The sequence below is a fragment of the Silene latifolia genome, unplaced genomic scaffold (assembly GCF_048544455.1).
Source record: "Silene latifolia isolate original U9 population unplaced genomic scaffold, ASM4854445v1 scaffold_398, whole genome shotgun sequence".
Lineage (NCBI taxonomy): Eukaryota > Viridiplantae > Streptophyta > Magnoliopsida > Caryophyllales > Caryophyllaceae > Silene > Silene latifolia.
The window spans coordinates 3638-26285 of record NW_027413323.1 but is presented as its reverse complement, the minus strand read 5'-3'; the positions used below and the strand labels follow the sequence as shown (position 1 = coordinate 26285).

General features: G+C 35.7%; 2 protein-coding genes and 1 long non-coding RNA gene across 3 annotated transcripts; 1 reads left to right on the top strand and 2 right to left on the bottom strand.

Annotated features, from left to right (window-relative positions):
- Positions 1–6441: 6441 nt before the first annotated feature.
- On the bottom strand, positions 6442–6963 carry LOC141639451 (uncharacterized). Its single transcript, XM_074448574.1, has 2 exons — positions 6931–6963; positions 6442–6840 (listed from the first exon to the last, which is right to left on the bottom strand). The coding sequence occupies exons 1-2, from the start codon at positions 6961–6963 to the stop codon at positions 6442–6444; spliced, it is 432 nt and encodes a 143-aa protein (XP_074304675.1).
- An 838-nt stretch (positions 6964–7801) lies between these two features.
- On the top strand, positions 7802–22013 carry LOC141639452 (uncharacterized). The gene is made up of 3 exons (XR_012542533.1): positions 7802–7854; positions 21709–21807; positions 21939–22013. It is a non-coding gene; the product is annotated as an uncharacterized LOC141639452 (long non-coding RNA).
- LOC141639450 (histone H3.3-like) lies at positions 8883–9933 on the bottom strand. Its single transcript, XM_074448573.1, has one exon. It carries the CDS (start codon positions 9578–9580, stop codon positions 9170–9172), a length of 411 nt encoding a protein of 136 aa, XP_074304674.1. The 5' UTR covers positions 9581–9933; the 3' UTR covers positions 8883–9169.
- Positions 22014–22648: the final 635 nt, after the last annotated feature.

The window sequence follows — 22648 nt, the reverse complement described above, 5'->3', positions numbered from 1 at the left end:
GAACACGAACTTCGGTCTCAAAACACACCACAATCTTTAAAGGACGAGTAGCGCCGCCATAGGAAAACACCCATCTTTGTTAGTCTTGATTGATGAAGCTTCGAGAAATACCTCGCAACAAGGCCCAAAAAGAGTCTCGGAGATTCATCTCCTTGGCTATGATAATCTTCCTCCGAAACCAACGAACCCCCATAAAAGTACCCTTACTCATCTTAGTCGTTGCAGCTACAGAGAAATACCTACAACAAGACCCAATAAAGCGTCTTGGAGATTCATCTCCTTCACCGAGATACACGTTATCTGGAAATCTACGAGAACCTTGACCCAACAAGAGAAACCAAAGTGCACTTACGCCACATGGACGTAGCAAGAAAAGGTGGAAATCCGACCACTGAAATCTGACTTCAAAGGAGAGTAAACTCCTACACTTTGGATCACAGCCCCCGCTGCCAAGAACCTCGTATCCAAGAATATCGAGAAGTAAAGTGGGTACAACAAAAACAAACCACCTGGACATCCCTCTAACCAAAATCATCTCAGGAGACAGCAGAGACCTATGCTCAACACAGACCCGATGCAAAAAACTAGTCGTACAAACTATCCCTTGGGGAAGGGGACAGGACACCCCAACCCACCATTTATTTATTAAAATGAACAACAAAGGAAAACAACTCCACAGACACGGCTTCAACATCAAATGAAAGTGGATCCCACCGCATCCGACCCAAACCAACAACACCGCCCAAGCACCCAGCAGCCCACACCACCATACCACACTCATCACAAAACAAGCAAGCCCACCCAAGAACCCAGACCGGAGACGGAACCAACGGACCAATCGAACCTCAATCCGACGAAAACCGAACAAGGCTGTCACCAAACACAACCAGAACAAAACCCGATACCACACGAAACTCCCCAGGACCATCGGCCTACCTGCAACTAGATCAACCATAAAGAACACCGCAACAACACAAACCCGACCCGACAAAGGAACCACCCGACGGGGAGAAGGGATGAAAACACCACGTTGACAACACATAAAACAGCCGACACTTCAAAGCTCCGGGTTGGAAGCAAATCAACAACAAAAAATCTCATCGTCAACCTTCAAAAAGACCGATGAGACCCAAAACACAACCCGACACACTGACACAACTCAACGAAACACCAAAAAACCAAAAGGTAGATTTCTACCAGGGAGGGGGGAAGGGGCGAGGGGAAGGGGAGCCATCCCTGGGTTGCAAGTGAGGCTTTCAATGACAGGACAGAGAATCGTAATATCGGAAAGGACAGAAAAACAAACCAGGAAGACAGCCAACAAGATCGTCGGACGGTCCAATCAGAACACAAAAGCCGTCGGTCGAGGTCCTAAACGAGGGGAAGGAGCCAGCGATGAAGTGCGATCGATCACCGGAGATAGGCCTTGGGATGGCCCCATCTCCGGCGATCAGAAAGGGCAAAAAGGGAGAGCGATGTAGGTCGGAGGATGCGGCGGAGCAGTATGAAATTAGATTTAGGGTTTTTTTGGGGGGAAAAAAAGAGAGAGGAAAGTTAGAGAGAGAGAACATTCAAAGTTGGAAGTACAAATTATTGAATATATACCGTTACTTCGGACAAACTAAGTACTTTGATTTTGCAACATCAGCAGTCAATATCTGTATCCGTCGAACTCCTGAGACTGTTGATAATATTGACGTAGCGGAATTCTGTCGAGGTAAACAATTTATATTGGGTTACATCGATGGACTCGTGTTGCTCTCTGTTACTTCGCGTCGGGTCGATAGAAGGGAAAACGCGATTTTCTTATGGAACCCGGTGCTTGGGAAAGTCATAGACATCCCGGTTTCTAAAAGATTGATGATGTTTACGAATAGTAATGTTGGGTTTGGGTTCGGGTTTGATACGAGGAGTAATGACTATAAGCTGTTGGCCCTTAATTTGAAGTTTTATGATAAGAAAACCTTGGTATATAACTGAAGAAATCGAAAGTAATCGTTGTATTCATTCATGCTAATGATCAAAGGGATACATCCATATATACAAGATACAAGCCACTAATTTAGGAACTACCTCCTAACAACTCTCCTAATAAAAAGAAACTAAATAACTAGAAGATAATACTCTACCTAAATACAAGGTACAAGATATTATATGAAATATGGAAGATAATATACTAAGATCATATAATATATTTTCAATATTCTCAATACTCCCCCTCAAGTTGGAGTGGTGGGCATGACAACTCCTAACTTGGATTGTAGATAGCGAAAAGCATCCCCAGCCAAAGCCTTTGTGAAAAGATCGGCAATTTGCTCTTTACTCCGTACATGTAACGTTCTTATAGTGCCTTGCACGAGGTGATGACGAATGAAATGACAATCGATCTCAATGTGCTTGGTTCGGTCATAAAACACCGGATTTTTCGCTATGTGTAAAGCCGCCTGATTGTCACAAAAGAGTGTCATAGGTTTAACATGATCAACTCCTAAAGACTTAAGGAATGATTTCACCCAAATTACTTCACTAGTAAGACCCGCCAATGCTCTATACTCGGCCTCCGCGGATGATTTGCCTACGGTGGTTTGTTTCTTAGCCTTCCACGAGATAGGTGAATTTCCTATAGCCACATAATAACCAGTAATGGAACGTCGGGATAAGGGACACTTTGCATAATCTGAATCCGAATAACCTCTAACTTGTAAATCACATTCTCGCTTAAGAATAATGCCTTTATTAGGAGCTCCCTTAATGTATCTCATGGCTCTTAACACGGCTTCAAAATGTTCTTGTCGTGGTGCATGAACAAATTGAGAAAGAATATGAACTACATAAATGAGGTCGGGTCTTGTAATTGTTAAGTAAATAAGTTTCCCAACAAGTCGCCTATACTTCATAGGATCGTTCAAAAGACGCCCTTTAGCTAGAGGTAAATTATGATTCGGTTGAATAGGAGTGTCAACCGGCCTTGCATTTTCCAATCATGCTTCTTTTATGATATCAATAGCATATTTTCGTTGACTAAGAAATAATCCCTTTGATCCCGTTGCCACTTCAATTCCTAAGAAATACTTAAGCCTACCGAGATCTTTTATGCCAAAACTCCGGTCAAGAAACTGCTTTAGCCGTGTACTTGCCCCCTCATTATTACTTACAACTATCATATCATCCACATAAACAAGAATGCCAAGAAAAACTCCATTTTTGTTGTAAGTAAAAAGAGAGTAATCGGCCATTGATTTTTCAAAACCATACCTCGTTAAGGATGTCGTTAGTTTTTCGAACCAGTTTCTCGACGCTTGTTTGAGTCCGTATAAGGATTTGTTGAGCTTACAAACCTTATTCGTTCCCTCTTTGTCGAATCCCGGTGGCATCTTCATGTAAACTTCCTCACTCAAGTCTCCATGGAGGAAAGCATTGTTCACATCCAGTTGAGCAATGGACCATCCCTTTGTCACGGCAACAGCCAATAAGCATCGAACACTTGTCATTTTTGCTACCGGAGCGAAGGTTTCGTGATAGTCGACCCCTTCGATTTGAGTGTAACCTTGCACAACAAGCCGTGCTTTATATCTTTCTATGGTTCCATCCACCTTATACTTCACTTTGTAGACCCATCGACATCCAATGGGTCGTTTGTCCTTTGGTAACTCAACTACAGACCACGTTCCATTCTTTTCACGGGCTTCATATTCTCGCATCATAGCTTCTCTCCACTCACGAACAGGTGCGGCCTCGATGTAGCTTTGAGGCTCGGTAATTTCATCGATCTTACTTAAATAGCACCTGTGATTGTTAGAAAAGCAATTCATAGCCACATAATTAATCAAAGGATAACGAGTACCTTTCTTTGTGGAATCCGATTGAGCCGAGGGAGCTTGTGTAACGGGGTCTATAATCCGAGTTGACATGCAAATGTAATCTTTCTTCCAATATGGTTCAATTTTCTCCCGTGCACCTCGTCCCATTGGGACTGCATTTTCTTCGACTTCTTGGGTCTCACCTGTCAGCTCTTGTTCACCCTCATCATCACTTATTGGCTCCTCGACAACCTCCTGTTCATGCAAATTTTACTCCAAAATTCATTCAACATTGATATTTGCATCGTCCATTGCTATTGGTTGCTCAACATTTTGTTCTAATTCACCCATATTAATATCTCCAAAAGGAAACACATTTTCATAAAATGTTACATCTCGACTCTCAAAGATACGACGTCGTTTAAGGTCATATACTCTCCATCCCTTCTTACTTGACGGGTATCCCACGAAAATGCAACGGGTTCCTCTTTCTTTAAATTTGTCTTTCGGTCTCTCTTTATTGTGAACATAGCATAAGCTACCAAAAACTCTTACATTATCAATATTGGGTCGATGGCCATAAAGGATCTCATGTGGTGTTTGGCCGTGTAAGACATGGGTAGGCGTCCTATTTATTAAGTACGCAGCAGTCACGACGCACTCCCCCCAAAACTCGATAGGTAAGTTAGCTTGGAAGCGTAAAGCTCGGGCCTTTTCTAGTATATGTCTATGTTTCAGTTCCACTCTCCCATTTTGTTGAGGTGTATCAACGTTACTAGTTTGAAAAACAATTCCGTGCTCAATGTTGTTAGGATCGGGATTCTACTTTGAATCGATGGGGAGGGTACGATCGAATCGGTAGAATCGGATCGTAGAATCGTAAGATTCTACAAATTCACTAAATATAAATTTTTATTTGGTAAAAATATATAATTGAAGATCAAAACACTTATTTATACACAAAATATTGATAATGAATAAGTTTAGTATTATTGTATGAACATGTTTCTACAAATTACATGAAATTTGAATTTTACGATGTTATTATATAAAAATGTATTTTAATATGTTTACTATGGAGTCGGATCGTAGGATCGTAAGATCGTAGAATCGTATTATGATCCTACCTCTAGAAAATTTCTAATAGATAGTATCGTAAGATTCTACAAACATTATAGAATCGTAGGATCCGGGATCGGTCAAACATTTTTGGATCGTAAAATCGTAGAATCATAGGATCGAATCGGGATTCTGACAACTCTTTTAATGTTCCGGAGAGAAACTCCGTTCCATTATCGCTTTGGACAATTTTAACTTGTTTTTCAAATTGAGTCTTTACCATGTTGCAGAAATTAATCATTAATTGATTTACCTCACCCCGATCCTTCATGAGATAGACCCAAACGGCTCTACTCTTGTCATCTACAATGGTGAGGAAAAATTTTGCTTCATTCAAACTTTTAACATGATAAGCACCCCATATATCACAATGTATAAGACCAAATAAAATATTATTCCGCTTAGTATTCAACTTAAAAGAAGACCGTGTTTGTTTGGCACGACAACACGGATCACAAATATCCTTTGAATTCCAACTTAAATTTAAACCAATTAAACTAGAAAAGGAGGGTAAGATACTACTCGAAGGATGGCCAAGTCTCTTGTGCCATAGTCGCGCATCCCCATTAGCATCAACCCGTGCTACTGTTTTATTCCGACTAGCCTTGAAGTAATAGACCCCGTCTTCATGCTCACCCCGTCCAATCTTCATCCTCGTAGATAGGTCCTGTATAACACAATGATCAGTATAAAAAGTGAATACGCAATTGTTTTCCTTAATGAGTTGTTGAACGGAGATTAAATCGCATGTTAAAGACGGAACAAAAAGGACATCTTTAAGAATAAAATTATCACATAAAGTCACGGTTCTATGCTCATGAGCCATGATTTTCGAACCATTTGGTAGCCCTACAGTGGAAGGTTTTTGACTGTAGATGTTTTCGAGCAACTCACGTCGACCTGTCATATGGTGCGAGGCACCACTATCAAGAAGCCAACTGTCACAAGTTTTGTTATTCGTACCTGCTTGTTTACTGTTACCTTCGTTTTTCGCCAAAAGAGTACGGAGTTGCGTTAACTCATCCAATGTCAGGTTTCCATTACTCCCATCATCAGCAACTCCAGCCGCATTTGCCCTTTGATGGCTACCACGGCCTCCTCGGCCTCTGCTACGCCGTCCACGGCCACCGCGGCCTCTCCCCCTGCCTTGATTGCCCGGTTTATCCCAGCAATTTTCTTCCGTGTGCCATGGTTTTCCGCAATAGCCGCAATGGAAGATCTCTGGTTCCTCTTTGTCGAAAGAATTGTTATTCACCCGAGCACGAGCAGGAGCAGTTCCCTCTGTGACTCTAGCCGCCATGGCCGCAGTTGCTTCAAGTACTTCTTCTTTTCCCTTTGTTACAGCTTTATGCCGTTCTTCTCTTAATACTAGGGCATAAGCCCTACTCAACGAGGCAACTTCGTCATCCATTAACAAGTTTGATCGGATGTGCCCATAAAGACTTGTGTCCAGTCCCATAAGGAACTGGTGTACCTTCTCCTCTTCACGTTCTTTGAGCATTTCATTAGCTGCTCCACAAGTTCACGGAGGCACTTTGCTATAACTTGCTAATTCGTCCCATATGGTTTTCAGATTTGTGTAATATTGAACCACGGACTGATCTTTCTTTTGCTTGCAATCGCTTAATTCCGCCTTCAATTGATGCACTCTAGGGGCGTTTCCAGCAGCATACCGCTCCTTCAATTCCTTCCAAACTTCCATGATAGTACCCGTAAAACTGATACTAGCATGTAAATCTTCGTCAATCGAACATCTTATCCATGCCTTGAGCATGGCGTTGCACTGTCGCCACGCCACTGCTTCGAGGGACTCCTCTTGACCGTCAGGCGTGATAGGCTTCTTAACTTTGCCTTCGATAAACGCCAATTTGTTTTTCGCGTCAAGAGCATTTCTTACAGCATCGGCCCATAAATCATAATTCTATCCATTAAACTTCTTGGGAGTTAATGATAAACTGGTGCTTTCATTTGGATGAAGATAAAGTGGAGATGATGGTGAAATGAATTCCACCTTGGGTGTGCCGGATGCAGTTGGTCCCGTCATGGTTGAGATTTTTCGTTTGGAAGATAAATTTGTGTGTTTTTTTTGTGTGTATAGATGTTAGGATTAAAGAACCTGCTCAGATGCCATGAAGAAATCGAAAGTAATCGTTGTATTCATTCATGCTAATGATCAAAGGGATACATCCATATATACAAGATACAAGCCACTAATTTAGGAACTACCTCCTAACAAATCTCCTAATAAAAAGAAACTAAATAACTAGAAGATAATACTCTACCTAAATACAAGGTACAAAATATTATATGAAATATGGAAGATCATATACAAGATCATATAATATATTTTCAATATTCTCAATAATAACCTTGGTTCCGGTTCTTGGACTTCGCCAAAGGAGAAAAGAGGTTCGATTGAGAATGTCAAGTATTTGTCGAAAACTTCACATACCTTTAATTTTGAAGGCGAGATTTACTGGCTTGCTCGCGTTGGGAGAAAGGCAAATAATGTGACACATTACCTTGGTTTTAATTTGTCGAGTGAGGCCTTCACTTGCTCAAAATTGCCCGATTTTAAATATGATAAGCAACGACTACGACAAGAATGGAGGCGTTTATTAAGCATGCATGAGTCACTTGCACTTGTAGATTGTTCGAGTTATTCTCAATCAGAACATATCCGTGTATGGTTGAGGCGAAAGGACAATACGAGTTCCGTAGACTCTTGGATAGAGTTATATAAGCTGAATACCAGGCGTAAAACTTTGGTAAATTTGACGAGTAATGGTGAAGCTTATTTAAAATCATGGTCGATGAATGGGACAATATATGTTTATGACTTGAAATCCGGGGAAGAAAAGGACAAATTAAGTTTATCACTACTAGTTTAATGTTTGATACTACACCATCTAAAGTTGTCTCCACTGAATTGACTGTAAGTGGCTCAGTGATTTTTTTTTTTTTTTTTTTTAAATCTTTAAAGAAGTTGGGTAATAATAAAGTTTCTGCATCGTCATATGTTTATTTCATAACATCATACCATATCGTCTAGATCTTTCTAAGTAAGGGATGATATGTTGGAAAATTACACTAGGATTGTGAGCACGTTATCTTTTGTTGGCATTATTAATCAACCTATCTACTAATGCTGCATAATTATCCTTTTTTCTAATCTGTAGAAGAAGTTGTTTACCTTGTTGAATCTTGATTTCGCTTGACTTTACAGTGTTAGATTGATGGAATAAAAGTAAATGACTCGCTAAACTGGCTATACTACTTCTTTTAACAAGATTACCACTTCTTAACACAAGTTACATTTTGGGTGTTCTAGAAACGGTCTCTCTGTGTTGCTGACACAGGAGAAAGATTGAATACATCCGAGGCATTGTGGTAATATTGTTGTTGGGGTTGATTTATTTCATTGACACTAAGATCATATGTTTTTTTTTTGTGTTTTATCTCTCACATTCTCTTAAGCATAGCATGGATCAAGTTTCTTTTACATTCGTTTCCTCAATGTTTTTTTTTTTTTTAAATTCACCTTTTCTCATTTGCGAGGGATTGAGACTTATAACTTTTGTGGCCATTGTTTTTTCGTGGTACTCAGCTCGCCTTTTAGAGGTGTGAACGAAATGTTCATAGGAATCAGCTTGGCCCGCATGTCTATGATTGAGTATAATTTTTTTTTTTTTTTTGATGACGAGGGGGTTGAATCCCCCGGGCCCATGCGTTCCCGCACCACCACATGGACCATGTAAGCCACCCCTTCGGGGGATGCAGTGGCCAAGTGATCATCGCCCGAGTGATCATCGCCCCAGCTGGTAGTCGAACCCGGGACCTCTCAACTCCTGCATTTTTGCAAGCTTCAGTCTCCACTTAATAACTTTCACGAGAGATAGCTCCTCCTGCTTAGTTTCGTTGTTAAACTAAGGATTTTGATTAACAATGGAGTGTTGCTTTTTAACAAAAAAAATGTCATTCCTACCTTAAAAGCTTGGGTATAGCTCTAGATTTCCAGACATTACTATGCACCGTGGGATAAGAAAAGACATTCAGAATTCACTTTTCTATTCATTAAAAAAAAAACAAAAAACTGAGCATTAAGAATAGGCACAGCAGCTAATAAGCTTTGAATAAATTGTATAACAAGCATCATTACGATGTAACGAATCTAAAGCTATAAGCTATATTCTTTACTTTTATTTATTAACCAAAATTGGAAGCAACGACCTGGAACTATCATAGAAAGCTTAAGCAATTTCACCCCGGATCCTCTTTGCTAGCTGGAGATCCTTTGGCATTACCGTGACACGCTTTGCATGAATGGCACAAAGATTGGTGTCTTCAAATAAACCCACAAGATAAGCCTCAGCCGCTTCCTGGAGAGCTAAGACAGCGTGACTCTGGAAACGCAGGTCTGTCTTGAAATTCTGTGCAAGCTCACGAACTAATCTCTGAAAGGGTAGTTTCCTGATCAATAACTCGGTACTCTTCTGATACTTACGAATTTCTCGAAGAGCAACTGTGCCAGGTCTGTATCGGTGAGGCTTCTTCACACCACCAGTTGTAGGGGCGGACTTCCGTGTTACCTTCATGGCCAAGCTCTTTCTTGGGGTCTTTCCAACTGTAGACTTGCGGGCAGTTTGCTTCGTACGAGCCATCTTAGAATTCTTCTTTGGAAGGAGGACGGCTTTTGCTTTTTCTTTTTTTCCTCTGTGTGAGTTATCAGATTATGCGAACTTAAGAATAATAAATAGGTTTAGACAAGGGTATATTTATAGTCAAAGATTGCTTGGAGAACAAGGAGACTCTGAATATACTTTCCTAAATACCGTTTGTGTCATTGTGTGTGAGATCTTTTAGGTATTATTTCCTAAATATACTGAGTAATATATTTATTTATTTTTATAATATTTATATCTAATTTGTGGGATTAGATATTTGGAAATCATATATTATTATTGTTACTATAATTATATTATTATAGGTATTATGCAAGTTTAAATATTAAATAAATAATATAAATAAAGATGGTAATGCTGGCAATTGGAGTTGGGATTGGAATTGATGACATAAAATAGGGAAAGATTTTTGGGTACACCGGGTGTACAAGATTATCGTACACCCTAACCAATGATAAACTTTTAACCATCTTCCATTTAGATTTTGCTTTATTATTTATGAAAAGTTTGGCTAATTCTAATAATCTTATTGGCTCAGGTGTACGATGACGTGGTACACCCGGTGTATCCAAGAATTTTTCTAAAATAGGAGTCACTAGTATTGGTGTCCGGCTTCGTCCGGGCTACCTCTACTTACCATTAAATTATTTTTTTCATTAAATAAAATTACTTAAAGGTGCATAACCCATAAATTTATCGTTAATATATTTTTCTATGACATATCCTAAAATTACGATGAAATAAATTTTGAGACAAATTCACTACTCCCGCTATTAATATTTTACTCTTATTAATGAAACAATAGTAATAACATTTCACTATTTGGCCGTAATCATTGTTACTTTCACTACTCCCGCCGTAATTATTGTTACTGTCACTACTGTCCACATTAATATTGATAATTTCACTACTCCCGCCGTAATTTATTGTTACTTTCACTATTGCCGCATTAATATTGATTATTTCACTACTCCCCTTATTTCTACCACTTTCACTAATCTCGCTGATAATATTATTACTTTTACTATTCAAATGAGTGATTACTATCATATAACTATATCCAATGTTATTACTGACGAAATTACTTTTACTACTTAGACATGTAATATTAAGAGGATTATATATTTATATAAATATATTACATATATGCATTAAATCAAATCGAAAGAATTATGCAATCAATATATATAACTAAATGAGGCTTTTTTTTTCTAATTATACTATTACCATTAGAATTAGGAGATAAGAAATTATTTACAAGTTTTCTATTATAATTAGGAATATAATTTTCCTATTAGAAATGAGAATTAATTAACTATTTTACAATTTTTCTATTAGAAATAGGAAATAAATTAACAATTTATTAAGGCTTTTTTTTCCTAATTATACTATTAGAATTAGGAGATAATTTTTTTTAAAATTTTTTCTATTATAATTAAGAATATGATTTTCCTATTAGAAATGAGAGTTAATTAATTATTTTACAATTTTATTATTAGAAACAAGAAATAAATTAATTATCTACAATTTATTAATATTAAAAAATTATTCATTAGTATTTGTTAACTTTTTATTAAATTAAAAGGAAAAAACACATTTGATATATTTATAATATCCAATTTTATAACAACTTCCGATTAAAAAAATAAGGTATTATGAGGCTAAGAGGCCCTAGGCCGAACTGGGTTGTGACAAATGTGCATGCATAAGACGTACTACATGGAATTTACTCATGTAAAGAGTAAAATAAACGCTGAAATATGCCCCTATGTCTTTTGTTATTGCTAATGTCATATTTAATTATACATAATACGAAGTTTATTTTTTAAATGTCAAATTATTTCTCCTACTAGTTTTAAAGTTATTTCCCTCACAATACATTCAACTTCTATTGATAATTTATTACATTATATTATTTACATTCATTTGTCATTATATAAAAGTATATTAATCAAAAATTAAATAAGATATTCACAAATTATTGATAAGTACAAAGTTTGATATCTAATTTTCAAAGAGTATTAAAAGATAAAGAAAGTTGCTGCTAATTTGCGAATCGAAATATCATATTATGACAAATGAGTAAATGTTTTGAAAAACTTTATTGTGCGATTGTTTTACAATTTAAAGTAAAAATGGTACCACGAGTAATAAAATAGATTTGAATGAGGCTTGAAGGTAAATTAGATACACTTATTATAAAAATATGTATAAGGTTAAGATTCAATTCAAGCAACGATCAACATTTAAAAAAAAGTCAAGAAAAACACATAAAAGGGCAAGAGTAGTCTTTTCCTAACATAGTGAAAACCGTCTCTCTTAAGCTTTCCTTCTGACAAATTTACATGCATAAAAAACGGTAATATTCAATTAAATGGAGCAAACTAATTATTGTTGATGCTATATTTTTTTTTTGTGTAAATTGAGCACATCATCACTATAATTTAGGGAGAGATACGAATTGGGGAAGGGTGAGACATATTCGTCATGCATAATACGATGCTTTAACCACCTTTACGCAAAAATATAAAAATAAATGAAAAAAATTTAAACCTAAAAGGGGGTCTCGTACTTACCAACTCTTCTATAGTTTTCTACCGCATTAATATTCTCATGAAGTTTATGACATTTATTTCATATTAATAAAAAAAATGATTATACTGCTTCGTACAATTTGTGATTTATAACTTTTACCTAACTTATTTGAACTTGCTTAAATTTATATATTTAAAGTGAAGAATATTAATTATAAATATGATAAAGATAAAGTTTGGTCTTTAATTTCCCCAGAGATAAAAAAAAAAAAAAAAACTCAATTTTTATTTTCTTATAATATACTAATTAAAGGTCATAATGTAAAACAGGAAATTACACCACAATCTACTATTTCAATATGTCGATGATCAACACTCAAAATAGCACATTTGTTATTTAAATAGTGTAAAAACTCTCAAAATGCTAAAAAAAATGTTCAATATGTCGTTATCAAAACAAAGCCTAAGTTTCTGCATTTTTTTGTCATGTTCAACTTATTCTTTACGGGATGTAAAAATGATGAAGTTCAGAAAATAGCGGTTAGTTTTCTGTTAGTTAGATGGACTTTTCAAGAGAGAGATTAAAGCTTTGCATTTTAGACCGTTTTATGTGTGAACCGAAAGGATTAAGTAGTGGGCTAAAGGTTGTTTCGAGTGGGAATGAGGTTGATTGCGATGAGTTGGTTGACTAAAGTTTTTCGTTACTATATCTAAAAAGGGGATAATAATTACGAGATAATAAAATTTGAAGAAAAAAGGACAATAAAAATGAGATGGAGGTAGTAAGATTTATTTATGCAAAATAAAATAAATAGCAAAGTTCGTGTGTGTGTGTCTATATATATATATATATATATATATATATATATATATATATATATATATATATATATATATATATATATAGAAGGGTTCTAGTAAGGCCACTACATCCATTGAGTCCCTAAGTCCTAATATGGACCTTTGGATGTAGGAGATGAAGGGAGGGGATTTCATCTCATTGAAGGGCCACAAATGATCCTCACTAATCCCTCCCCCTAATCAATCCTCCTAATTCTAATCTCCCTCTCCTCACTCCCTCATATCATTCATTCATTTTACTCATTATCTCTCATTCTCTCTCATTTTTTCTCTCATAAAAAAAAAGCCAAAAACCCAAAAACTAAAAGCCAAAAACCAAAAACCAAATCTCCATTTCCTCCGTCCTCCTTCCTTTGCCATGTCGCAGCTCCACCTCCCTGACCACCCTCCTCTCCACCACCCGCCTCCTTCCTCCCTCCACCGCAACAACTCCACGACAACAACCACCCGCCTCCCTCCTCCCTCCACCACCGCAACAACTCCACGACCGCAACAACTCCCTCCACCACCGCAACAACTCCACGACTTCCTCCTCCCTCCACCACCGCAACAACTCCACGACCCGCCTTCCTCCTCCCTCCACGACCACAACAACTCCACGACCACCACCCCTATTTTCAAAATTCAAATTTTGAAAATCCCGCCTTTCCTCCATTGCTCGGCGGTTGGTGATGTTTGCAGTGGTTATGTTGTCGGCGGCTGGTGTTGTTGGCAGTGGTGTTGGTGGTTGGAGGAGGTGTTGGTGGTGTGGCTGGTGTGTTGGTGAGTCGTTGGTGTTATCCTTGTTTTTTGTTTTTGCTTTTTTCCTTTCTCCCTTTCTCCCTCCCTGCTCTTCCTTTTTCCTTTTTTTCGTTCTTGTTTTTCTTTTTCTTTTTTTTTTTAATTTTCGTTTGGTTTTATGTTATTTTTCTGTGGGTATTTTTTTTATTGTTATTTGGTTTTTTGTTTTGTTATTGTTATTTGGTTTTTATTTTTTTTTTAGTTTAGTTATTTTTATTATTATTTGAGATTTGGTATTAATTTTGTGTGGTGTTGTTTTTTTTAGATCTATTGGTTTTTTTGTTTTTTTGTCATATTTACTTTATTTTGTAATTGTTATTTGGTTTTTAATTTTTGTTGGTTATTAATTTTTTGTTGGTTATACACTTAAAACATTAAAGTTATACTATTTATGGCTAAAGTTATACACTTAAAACATTAAAGTTATACTTTTTTGTTATTGTTATTTGGTTTTTAATTTTTGTTGGTTATTGTTATTTGGTTTTTAATTTTTTGTTGGTTATTAAAGTTATACACTGCGTGCATTAGAGTTATACACACGATATTTAAATTTGGTTTTTTTTTTTATTGTTATTTGGTTTATTTCAGATTTCGGGTTTGGTTGGGTTGTTGGTTTTTTGGTTTTATTATTGTTATTTGGTTTTTTGTTTTTGTTATTATGAGTTTTTTTGGTTTTTGGTTTTTGTTATTTTTTTTTTTTCATATTTTTCATATTTATTGTTTGATTTTTTTACTATTTACGACTAAAGTTATACATTTTATGACTAAAGTTATACATTTTATGACTAAAGTTATACATTTTATGACCAAAGTTATACAAAAAAAGACTAAAGTTATACAAAAATTGGACTAAAGTTATACAAAAAATTGGACTAAAATTATACAAAAATGAACCAAAGTTATACAAAAATGGACCAAAGTTATACAAAAATGGACTAAAGTTATACAAATATGGACTAAAGTTATACAAAAAAGGACTGAAGTTATACAAAAATAGACCAAAGGTTATACAAAAAAAGACTAAAGTTATACAAAAATTGGACTAAAGTGATACAACAATGGACTAAAGTTATACAAAAATGAACCAAAGTTATACAAAAATGAACCAAAGTTATACAAAAATGGGCTAAAGTTATACAAAAAATTGGACTAAAGTTATACAAAAATGAACCAAAGTTATACAAATATGGACCAAAGTTATACAAAAATCGACCAGAGTTATACAAAAATGAACCAAAGTTATACAAAAATAGACTAAAGTTATACAAAAATTTGGACAAAAGTTATACAAAAATGAACCAAAGTTATACAAAAATGAACCAAAGTTATACAAAAATCGACCAGAGTTATACAAAAATGCACCAAAGTTATACAAAAATTGGACTAAAGTTATACAAAAATGAACCAAAGTTATACAAAAATGAACCAAAGTTATACAAAAATGAACCAAAGTTATACAAAAATGTCCATTTTTGTATAACTTTGGTTCATTTTTGTATAACTTTGGTTCATTTTTGTATAACTTTGGTTCATTTTTGTATAACTTTAGTCCAATTTTTTGTATAACTTTAGTCCAATTTTTGTATAACTTTGGTGCATTTTTGTATAACTCTGGTCGATTTTTGTATAACTTTGGTTCATTTTTGTATAACTTTGGTTCATTTTTGTATAACTTTTGTCCAAATTTTTGTATAACCTTAGTCCATTTTTGTATAACTTTGGTTCATTTTTGTATAACTTTAGTCCTTATTTGTATAACTTTAGCCCATATTTGTATAACTTTAATCCATATTTATATAACTTTAGTCCATTTTTGTATATCTTTGGTTCATTTTTGTATAACTTTGGTTCATTTTTGTATAACTTTGGTTCATTTTTGTATAACTTTAGTCCAACAAATTATAAGAATTTTTATATGGCTAAGATGAAAACAACAAATTATGAGAATTTTTATATGGCTAAGATTAAAACAACAAATTTTATGAAAAATATTTTAGTAGATCTTAGATGAAAAAAAAGTATCTCATAAAAAAAACGAGATTTAAAACCCGAAATCTTAAAAAAAAAGTATAACAAGAAGAGATTTGAGAAAATGAATAAAAAACGAGAAGTAACAAAATAAAAGAAAATAAAAGACAACAACAAAAAATGAATGGAAAAAACAACTCAAAACATGAAAATAAACACCAAACGAAAAAAAAAAAAAAAAAAAAAACCCCGAGGCGAAAAAAAAAAAAAAGGTGGCGGCGGTGTGGTGGCGGCGGTGGTGGGTGGTGAGTTGGTGTCGGGTGGGATAGTGGTGGGTGGTGGTGAATGAGGAAGAGAAGAATGAATGATTTATTTGGGTTTTTTGATTTAATTGGATTTTTTGGGTTTTTTTATTTAATTGGATTTTTTGGGTTTTATTTATTTATTTGGGTTTTGGGTTTTTTATTTATTTGGATTTTTTGGGTTTTTATTTTTTGGGGTTTTAGAGAGAAGATGAGTTGTGTGATATGTGAGAAAAGTGGATGAGAGGAAAAGAAGTTATAGTGAATTAGTGATTAATTAGAAAGATTAGTGAAGGAGGAGAGAATGAGTGATATTAGTACATAAACACACTTTTGGAGGTTGATCTTGGCCATCCATCTCCCTCCATCCAATGGCTCATAATAGAACTTATGGACTCAATATAAATGTGGACCTTAGTTGATCTCTTCTCTCTCTCTCTATATATATATAGTCAAACTTATTCAGTTTACAAACATAGTACCCAAACACTTTGTTTGAGTATCTGGAATGGAGGTAGGGGAGAGGACGAGAAAAAGACTAGGAAGGGAAAGGGAGAGAGATAAAAGGAAAGATTGCTTCTTAAACTTTTCTTTGTTGAAGGAGAAATAAATTGTCTTCGATAAGCGAGACGAGGATCCATATCATCTAGAGTAAAGATTGGTGTTTTATAACACCCCCATACTCCAAGTGCCTTACCAGGACCACTCAGGTATGAAGACATTACCATCTCGGTTACCCGAGGCAATGATAATCAAACAACAATGAAGAAACAACGTTTATTATAAATAATTAGCGAATAGTTACAATCCTCAAAACCAAACCAAAAGTACGATACATTGTTCTCAAACTGACTATTCTAACTGAAATGTAAATAAACTAAAAGCTACAGCGGAAGACTCCTATCATCATGTCGTGGCATCCCAGCTATCCCAAAGATCATATCAATATCAATACATGCTCACCATCCCCGAATGGATCACCGCAGTTTACAAAACAACACCGGGTCGACTAATCACACAATCAATATAAACAATAACGATAAGATAAACAAACAGCTTAACTGTCACACACACACACACACAACCAACCAATTCCCATCATCTCAATACTGACTGTCCACTGGACCAGCCCTGCCAGTGGGGGACCGCAGCCGTACCCACCAAATCCCCGCTCCACATTGTGAGCGATAACCCTGTCCATTAATGTGCACATCCCCTCTGTGGCGGGTTCCACAGAAGGCGAAACTAGGGCGTGAAGCCACTCCCGCAAGTGACCCCACTCAGCCGAGGCCACGCCTCGCGAACCATCAACAACGATCACAACCACAATCACAATACAATTATTATATCAAACAACCAAATACAACACATCAACCAATATCCCATTATGGGACTAATACTGAGTAGGAAATCCTACCTGGTATGCACACAATCGACGGTCTCTCTTCGTCAATCAAAAAGCCTCTTCTATGAACCCTCCTCCTATCATACAACACATAGAGGCTACCAAATTACATACTACACATAAAACCCCCAATCTCTAAATTAGGGTTTAACCAAAATAAAGGAAAGACAATAAAAAGGGTACATAGATCTTACCCTCGACGCAAGGAACTCAACGGTATAATCAACGACAAGAACTGACCGTCTGAACTCCGGGAATTGCTAAGAATGCGATTAAGAAGATGAACTTGTTTGCTTTCTCTCTTAAACAGAAATTTAGGTTTTGTAAAAGTGATTTAGAATAATGACGACGAAGCTTAAATACCTTAATCGCATAATTAACAAAACCCGAGAAAACTCCCCGTAAAATCGGCTACTCGATCGAGTACCCAAGGTACTCGATCGAGTACCCCCTTACTCGATCGAGTGCCCCAGCTACTCGATCGAGTACCCAACATGTCAGAAACTATTTTATTTCGCAACTTACCCTTACTCGACAGAGTAAGGCCTACTCGATAGAGTACCCCAAGACTTATAAATACGGAGTATTACATGTTTCTTGGAGGTGAATGTGATTTATGACTTCTTAAGATGTAAAACGTGGCAGAAAGGTAGTGATAGTGGTAGTGGATTGGAGGTTGTTTCAAGTACGTAGTAAGAAATAATCATAGTGATTGATGTTTTATTTTGTGGGTAAATTAGTGGGATGGAGGGAGGTGCATTTGTGGAGGGTGATTAGTTTAACGAGGATAGTGATAATAAATAAGGTTATTTATCAGCAAAATATCGCTTGCATTAAAATATATAGGTAACACGAATAATAACAAGAAACCTCAAAAAAATCATACTGATAAACTTAATCTTGACCCCATCAATCCAAATTAAAGAAAAATCTTAATTCTAACAACATTGTCGAGAGCAAGGGTTAGTTTCCATTAAATTGTGGATTTTTCTAGAACTAGGGGTTTAGTTTTTCACTTGGTTGGATAAATTTGAGAGAAGTTTCGAAGACAAGGATCGATCTTTCAAGGGATGAAATTGTTTTAGATCATGTGTGTGAATAGGGAAGAAAAATAGGGGTCTACGTGAAGGATTTTGTTTCAAATGAGATGATGTGGGGGGTGTCATAAGTAGCCCCGGCCATGTAGTATTGCATTGGAATTTGGTTCATATTCAAAGGTACGTCTATAGTTTGACCGGGATATATAACATTTAACTACCTGTAAATGTTTTTACGTAACTGCCATTTGACCCAAGAATGATTAAATTATGGTTGTTATTCTAAAAAAGGAGATTTGTTGCATCATTGAGTTGATTATGCAAAGTACATATTATTGTTTTGCTTGACCAATTGAAAAACAAACAGGTATTAATGAACAAAATCTAAAAACTCTCAGTCCCAAGTATCATATACTCCCTCCGATCTAGACCAAAGTTAACATGGGAAAAATTGGAGTATTTAAGAAAAGGTGGAAAAAGAAAGGGTAAAGAAGGAAAAAAATAGGTGGGCCATGTAATTTTGTGTTTAATTGTGTGTTGGTGGGTGAGGTATGTAATGACATTTTGTGTAAATATCAAATGGGTATAAGGATAATTTGGTAATGTTGTGGGCCAAATAAGGAATATTACCTTTAGTGTGGATCGTCCGTTTATAGTAAGTGTTACCTTTGGTCTGGATCGGAGGGAGTATATATACTTCATATTGGTTTTATTTTCCTAAAAAAACACATTGTCGAGAGCAAGGGTTAGTTTCCATTGGATGGTGGATTTTTCTAAAAGTAGGGGTGTAGTTTTTCACTTGGTTGGATAAATTTGAGATAAGTTTCGGAGACAAGGATCGATCTTTCAAATGATGAGATTGTTTAAGATCATGTGTGTGAATATGGAAGAAAAATAGGGATCCGTGAAAGATTTTGTTTCAAATGAGAAGATTGGGGTCAAGACTATTGCTAGAGAGAGAGAGAGAGAGAGAGAGAGAGAGAGAGAGAGAGAGTGGGGGTCATAAGCAGACCTAGCCATGTAATATTGTGTCGGAATTTGGTTCACATTCAAACGTACTTCTATAGTTTGAGCGGGAGATATAACATTCTAACTACCTCTAAATGTTTTTACATAATTACAATTTGATCCAGCAATGATTAAATTATGGTTGTTATTCGAAAGAAGGACATTTGTTGCATCATTGAGTTGATTTTTTTTTGTCAATCGAAGCGCACTTAGTCGCATTACAATATAGAGGAGGGGGATTCGAACCTGGGACCTATTGTCCACAATACCCACGTCTTAACCACTAGACTAAAACATCTTCGGTATCATTGAGTTGATTATGCAGAGTAGATATTATTATTTTCCTTGACCAATTGAAAAACAAACATGTATTAATGAACAAATTCTAAACACTATCAGTCCAAGTATCATATATATAAACTTCATATTGGTTTATTTTTCTAAAAAAAGTATTTTATTAATCAAACACTCTTTTATTCTTATGTCAATATTATGTTAACGGGAATTAGTTGTTGGTCATGCGGCATACATAAAATCTTAGATATGAACGATTGAACGATGTACTATATGTCTATATTCCATTTTATTGTGAAATTTATCACACATTATTTTAATATCCGTGCAACGCACGGGCAAGAAAACTAGTATAGAATATTACAGACTGACCCGTGCATCGCATGGGCATTAAATCTAGTATTATATATTATGGAGTCTAACTTGAATTATTTATAACCTACTGATATTATATTTTTGTATGTTAAATAATTAACATCTCTATACATCTAATAAACTATAAAGTTTAATAAAATTGCATAGATTTTAAATTTAATACTCCCTCCTATTACAGATAACCGTCCCATTGTCCATTTCCGTCTATTCACAATAATGTCCCATTGTCCATTTTTGGTAAGTGTTGTGTGGTCCAAATTCAATTCTATTTCCGTCTATTCACATAACTGTCCCATTGTCCGTTTTGTGTGGTCTAAACTCACTTTCTTAATTATTGTGCCATCTTCACAATGGGACGGTTATCTGGAATAAGAGGGAGTATATAATTTTATGATGATAATAATTAATACCGTAAGTGTGCATGTTTATACTAATTAATTATTTTATTTTAAGGAAATTGACCATCTTCTAGTCTTCTATAAATATTTAGGAAAACTACCAAACATCTTCTTTCTTTTAGTCTCCTTGAAATTAACCATCTTATTTAATTATTTTATTTTAAGGAAATTGACCATCTTAATTAATTATTTTATTTTAAGGAAATTCACCATGTTTTAGTCTTTTACAAAGGTTTAGGAAAATTACCAAGCTTCTATATAATTTAATTTTAACCAAAATTATATAATATTTGCATTGAGATCCCTTAATCGGGTCCATCACACGGTGCTAGTGATTTAAAACTATATAGTATAATTAATTTGTATAACTTTCTTTAATTACATTGAAATCCCTTGATTTATGGATTTAATATATAGTATTGATTGATTGATTACATAGATAACCAAGGAACAACTATTTGAGGGTTCCTAGCAATAACTCAGATGGTTGGAAGGTCTCTTACGAGGCCAAAGATCTCAGAATTGTTTTGTTAAATTATGCAAATGGGCCTGGGCCTCACCCGAATAGAGGAGAGACGGACCACTTAACAACACAAAGAGGTTCCATCCTAAAACCAATTGGCTATAGGAGGAGTAGCTCCCTTGGTTATAAAGTGGTACAATCTCTCTTCTCCTTCAATGTGGGACACTCACATGTGGGATAATATGGGATTCTTCGCACTCGCCCCACACATGTGAGGCCCACTTTTAAATCAGACAGGAGCCATCAACGAATGAAATTTTCTCCGACTGCAAACAAGCTCAGACTGGGCCAAATAAGAGGTACACAAAGCCTCGGCTCCAGCTGGCACACAATGGCCCAGTTAATCATCATACCCAGGTCTTTAGTCATGGGCTCTGATACCATGTTAAATCATGCAAATGGGCCTGGGCCTTACCCGAATGGAGGAGAGACGGACCACTTAACAAAACAAGGAAGGCCATCCTAAAACCAATTGGCTATAGGAGGAGTAGTCCCCTTGGTTATAAAGTGGTACAATCTCTCTCTTTCTCCTTTAATGTGGGACACTCACATGTGTAATAATATGGGATAATATGGGATTCTTCATGTTTTAACTTGATGCTGTTACTCATAAATGCTACAGGTGCAAGTGAAATGTTCGCTGGTTTACATGGATTTCGAGGACCGTTCCGATGGCCGCTCAATAAAGTCAATTCTAGCACATGTTTCTCCGCTGAAGCTTGTGAGAATGATAATTATTTCATATTTCCTCTCTTTTATAAATACCAAAATTCTTCAACTCTGAAGCTCTGTTTTTTCTCAGCAACCTCTGATCCTATAATTCCGTAGCTGATATTGTTACTTTTCTTTTAGGTTTTGGTGCATGGATCAGCTGAGGCAACAGAGCAGTTAAAGCAACATTGTATAAAACATGTTTGTCCGCATGTTTATGCACATGTTTGTCCGCATGTTTATGCGCCTCAAATTGGGGAAACTATTGACGTGACCTCTGATTTGTGTGCCTACAAGGTATGGCGTTGAGGACTTTTTTTTTTGGGATTTTCTGTACGGTACCCCCGTATTATTTTAGTTTCTACATAGTACCCTCTATTTTTTCAAAATCTATAAGGTACCCCCGTGTTATTTAAAGTTCCACATGATGTCCTTAATCATAATTTTCGTCAACTTTTCTGTCAATTAGTCATTTTTCCGTCAAACTTGTTTACTTAATCCACAATTAGCGCCATGTTCATCAATACACATATTTATTAACCCAATTAATGATCCGTTTATTCTTCACCCACTATATTTTTCACCACCATGCCATCATCTGCTCATGATTTTCTTTCTCCTTTTGCTACCCACTTTTCTGCAACTTTTATTTTCTTATTTTAACAATATTTTTGGTAGTTTAGAAGAGAATTGAAGGTAGTGGTATTGGTGCAAAAAAACGAGCATATCAGTGTGTGGTTATTTTGATTAAGTAAAGAATAAATATGGATATTATTGATTAAATGGTGTTAATGGTGAAAATGGTGGGAGGTAGAAGAAGGATTAAGAATATTAGTTATTAGTTATGGCGA

Coding starts and splice junctions, on each gene's coding strand:
- LOC141639451 (XM_074448574.1), bottom strand. CDS start 6,963: ATGACGGGACCAACTGCATCCGGCACACCCAAG. Junction 6,841..6,930: donor CTGCATCCGGCACACCCAAG/GTGGAATTCATT, acceptor TTTAATGGATAG/AATTATGATTTATGGGCCGA.
- LOC141639450 (XM_074448573.1), bottom strand. CDS start 9,580: ATGGCTCGTACGAAGCAAACTGCCCGCAAGTCTACAGTTGGAAAGACC.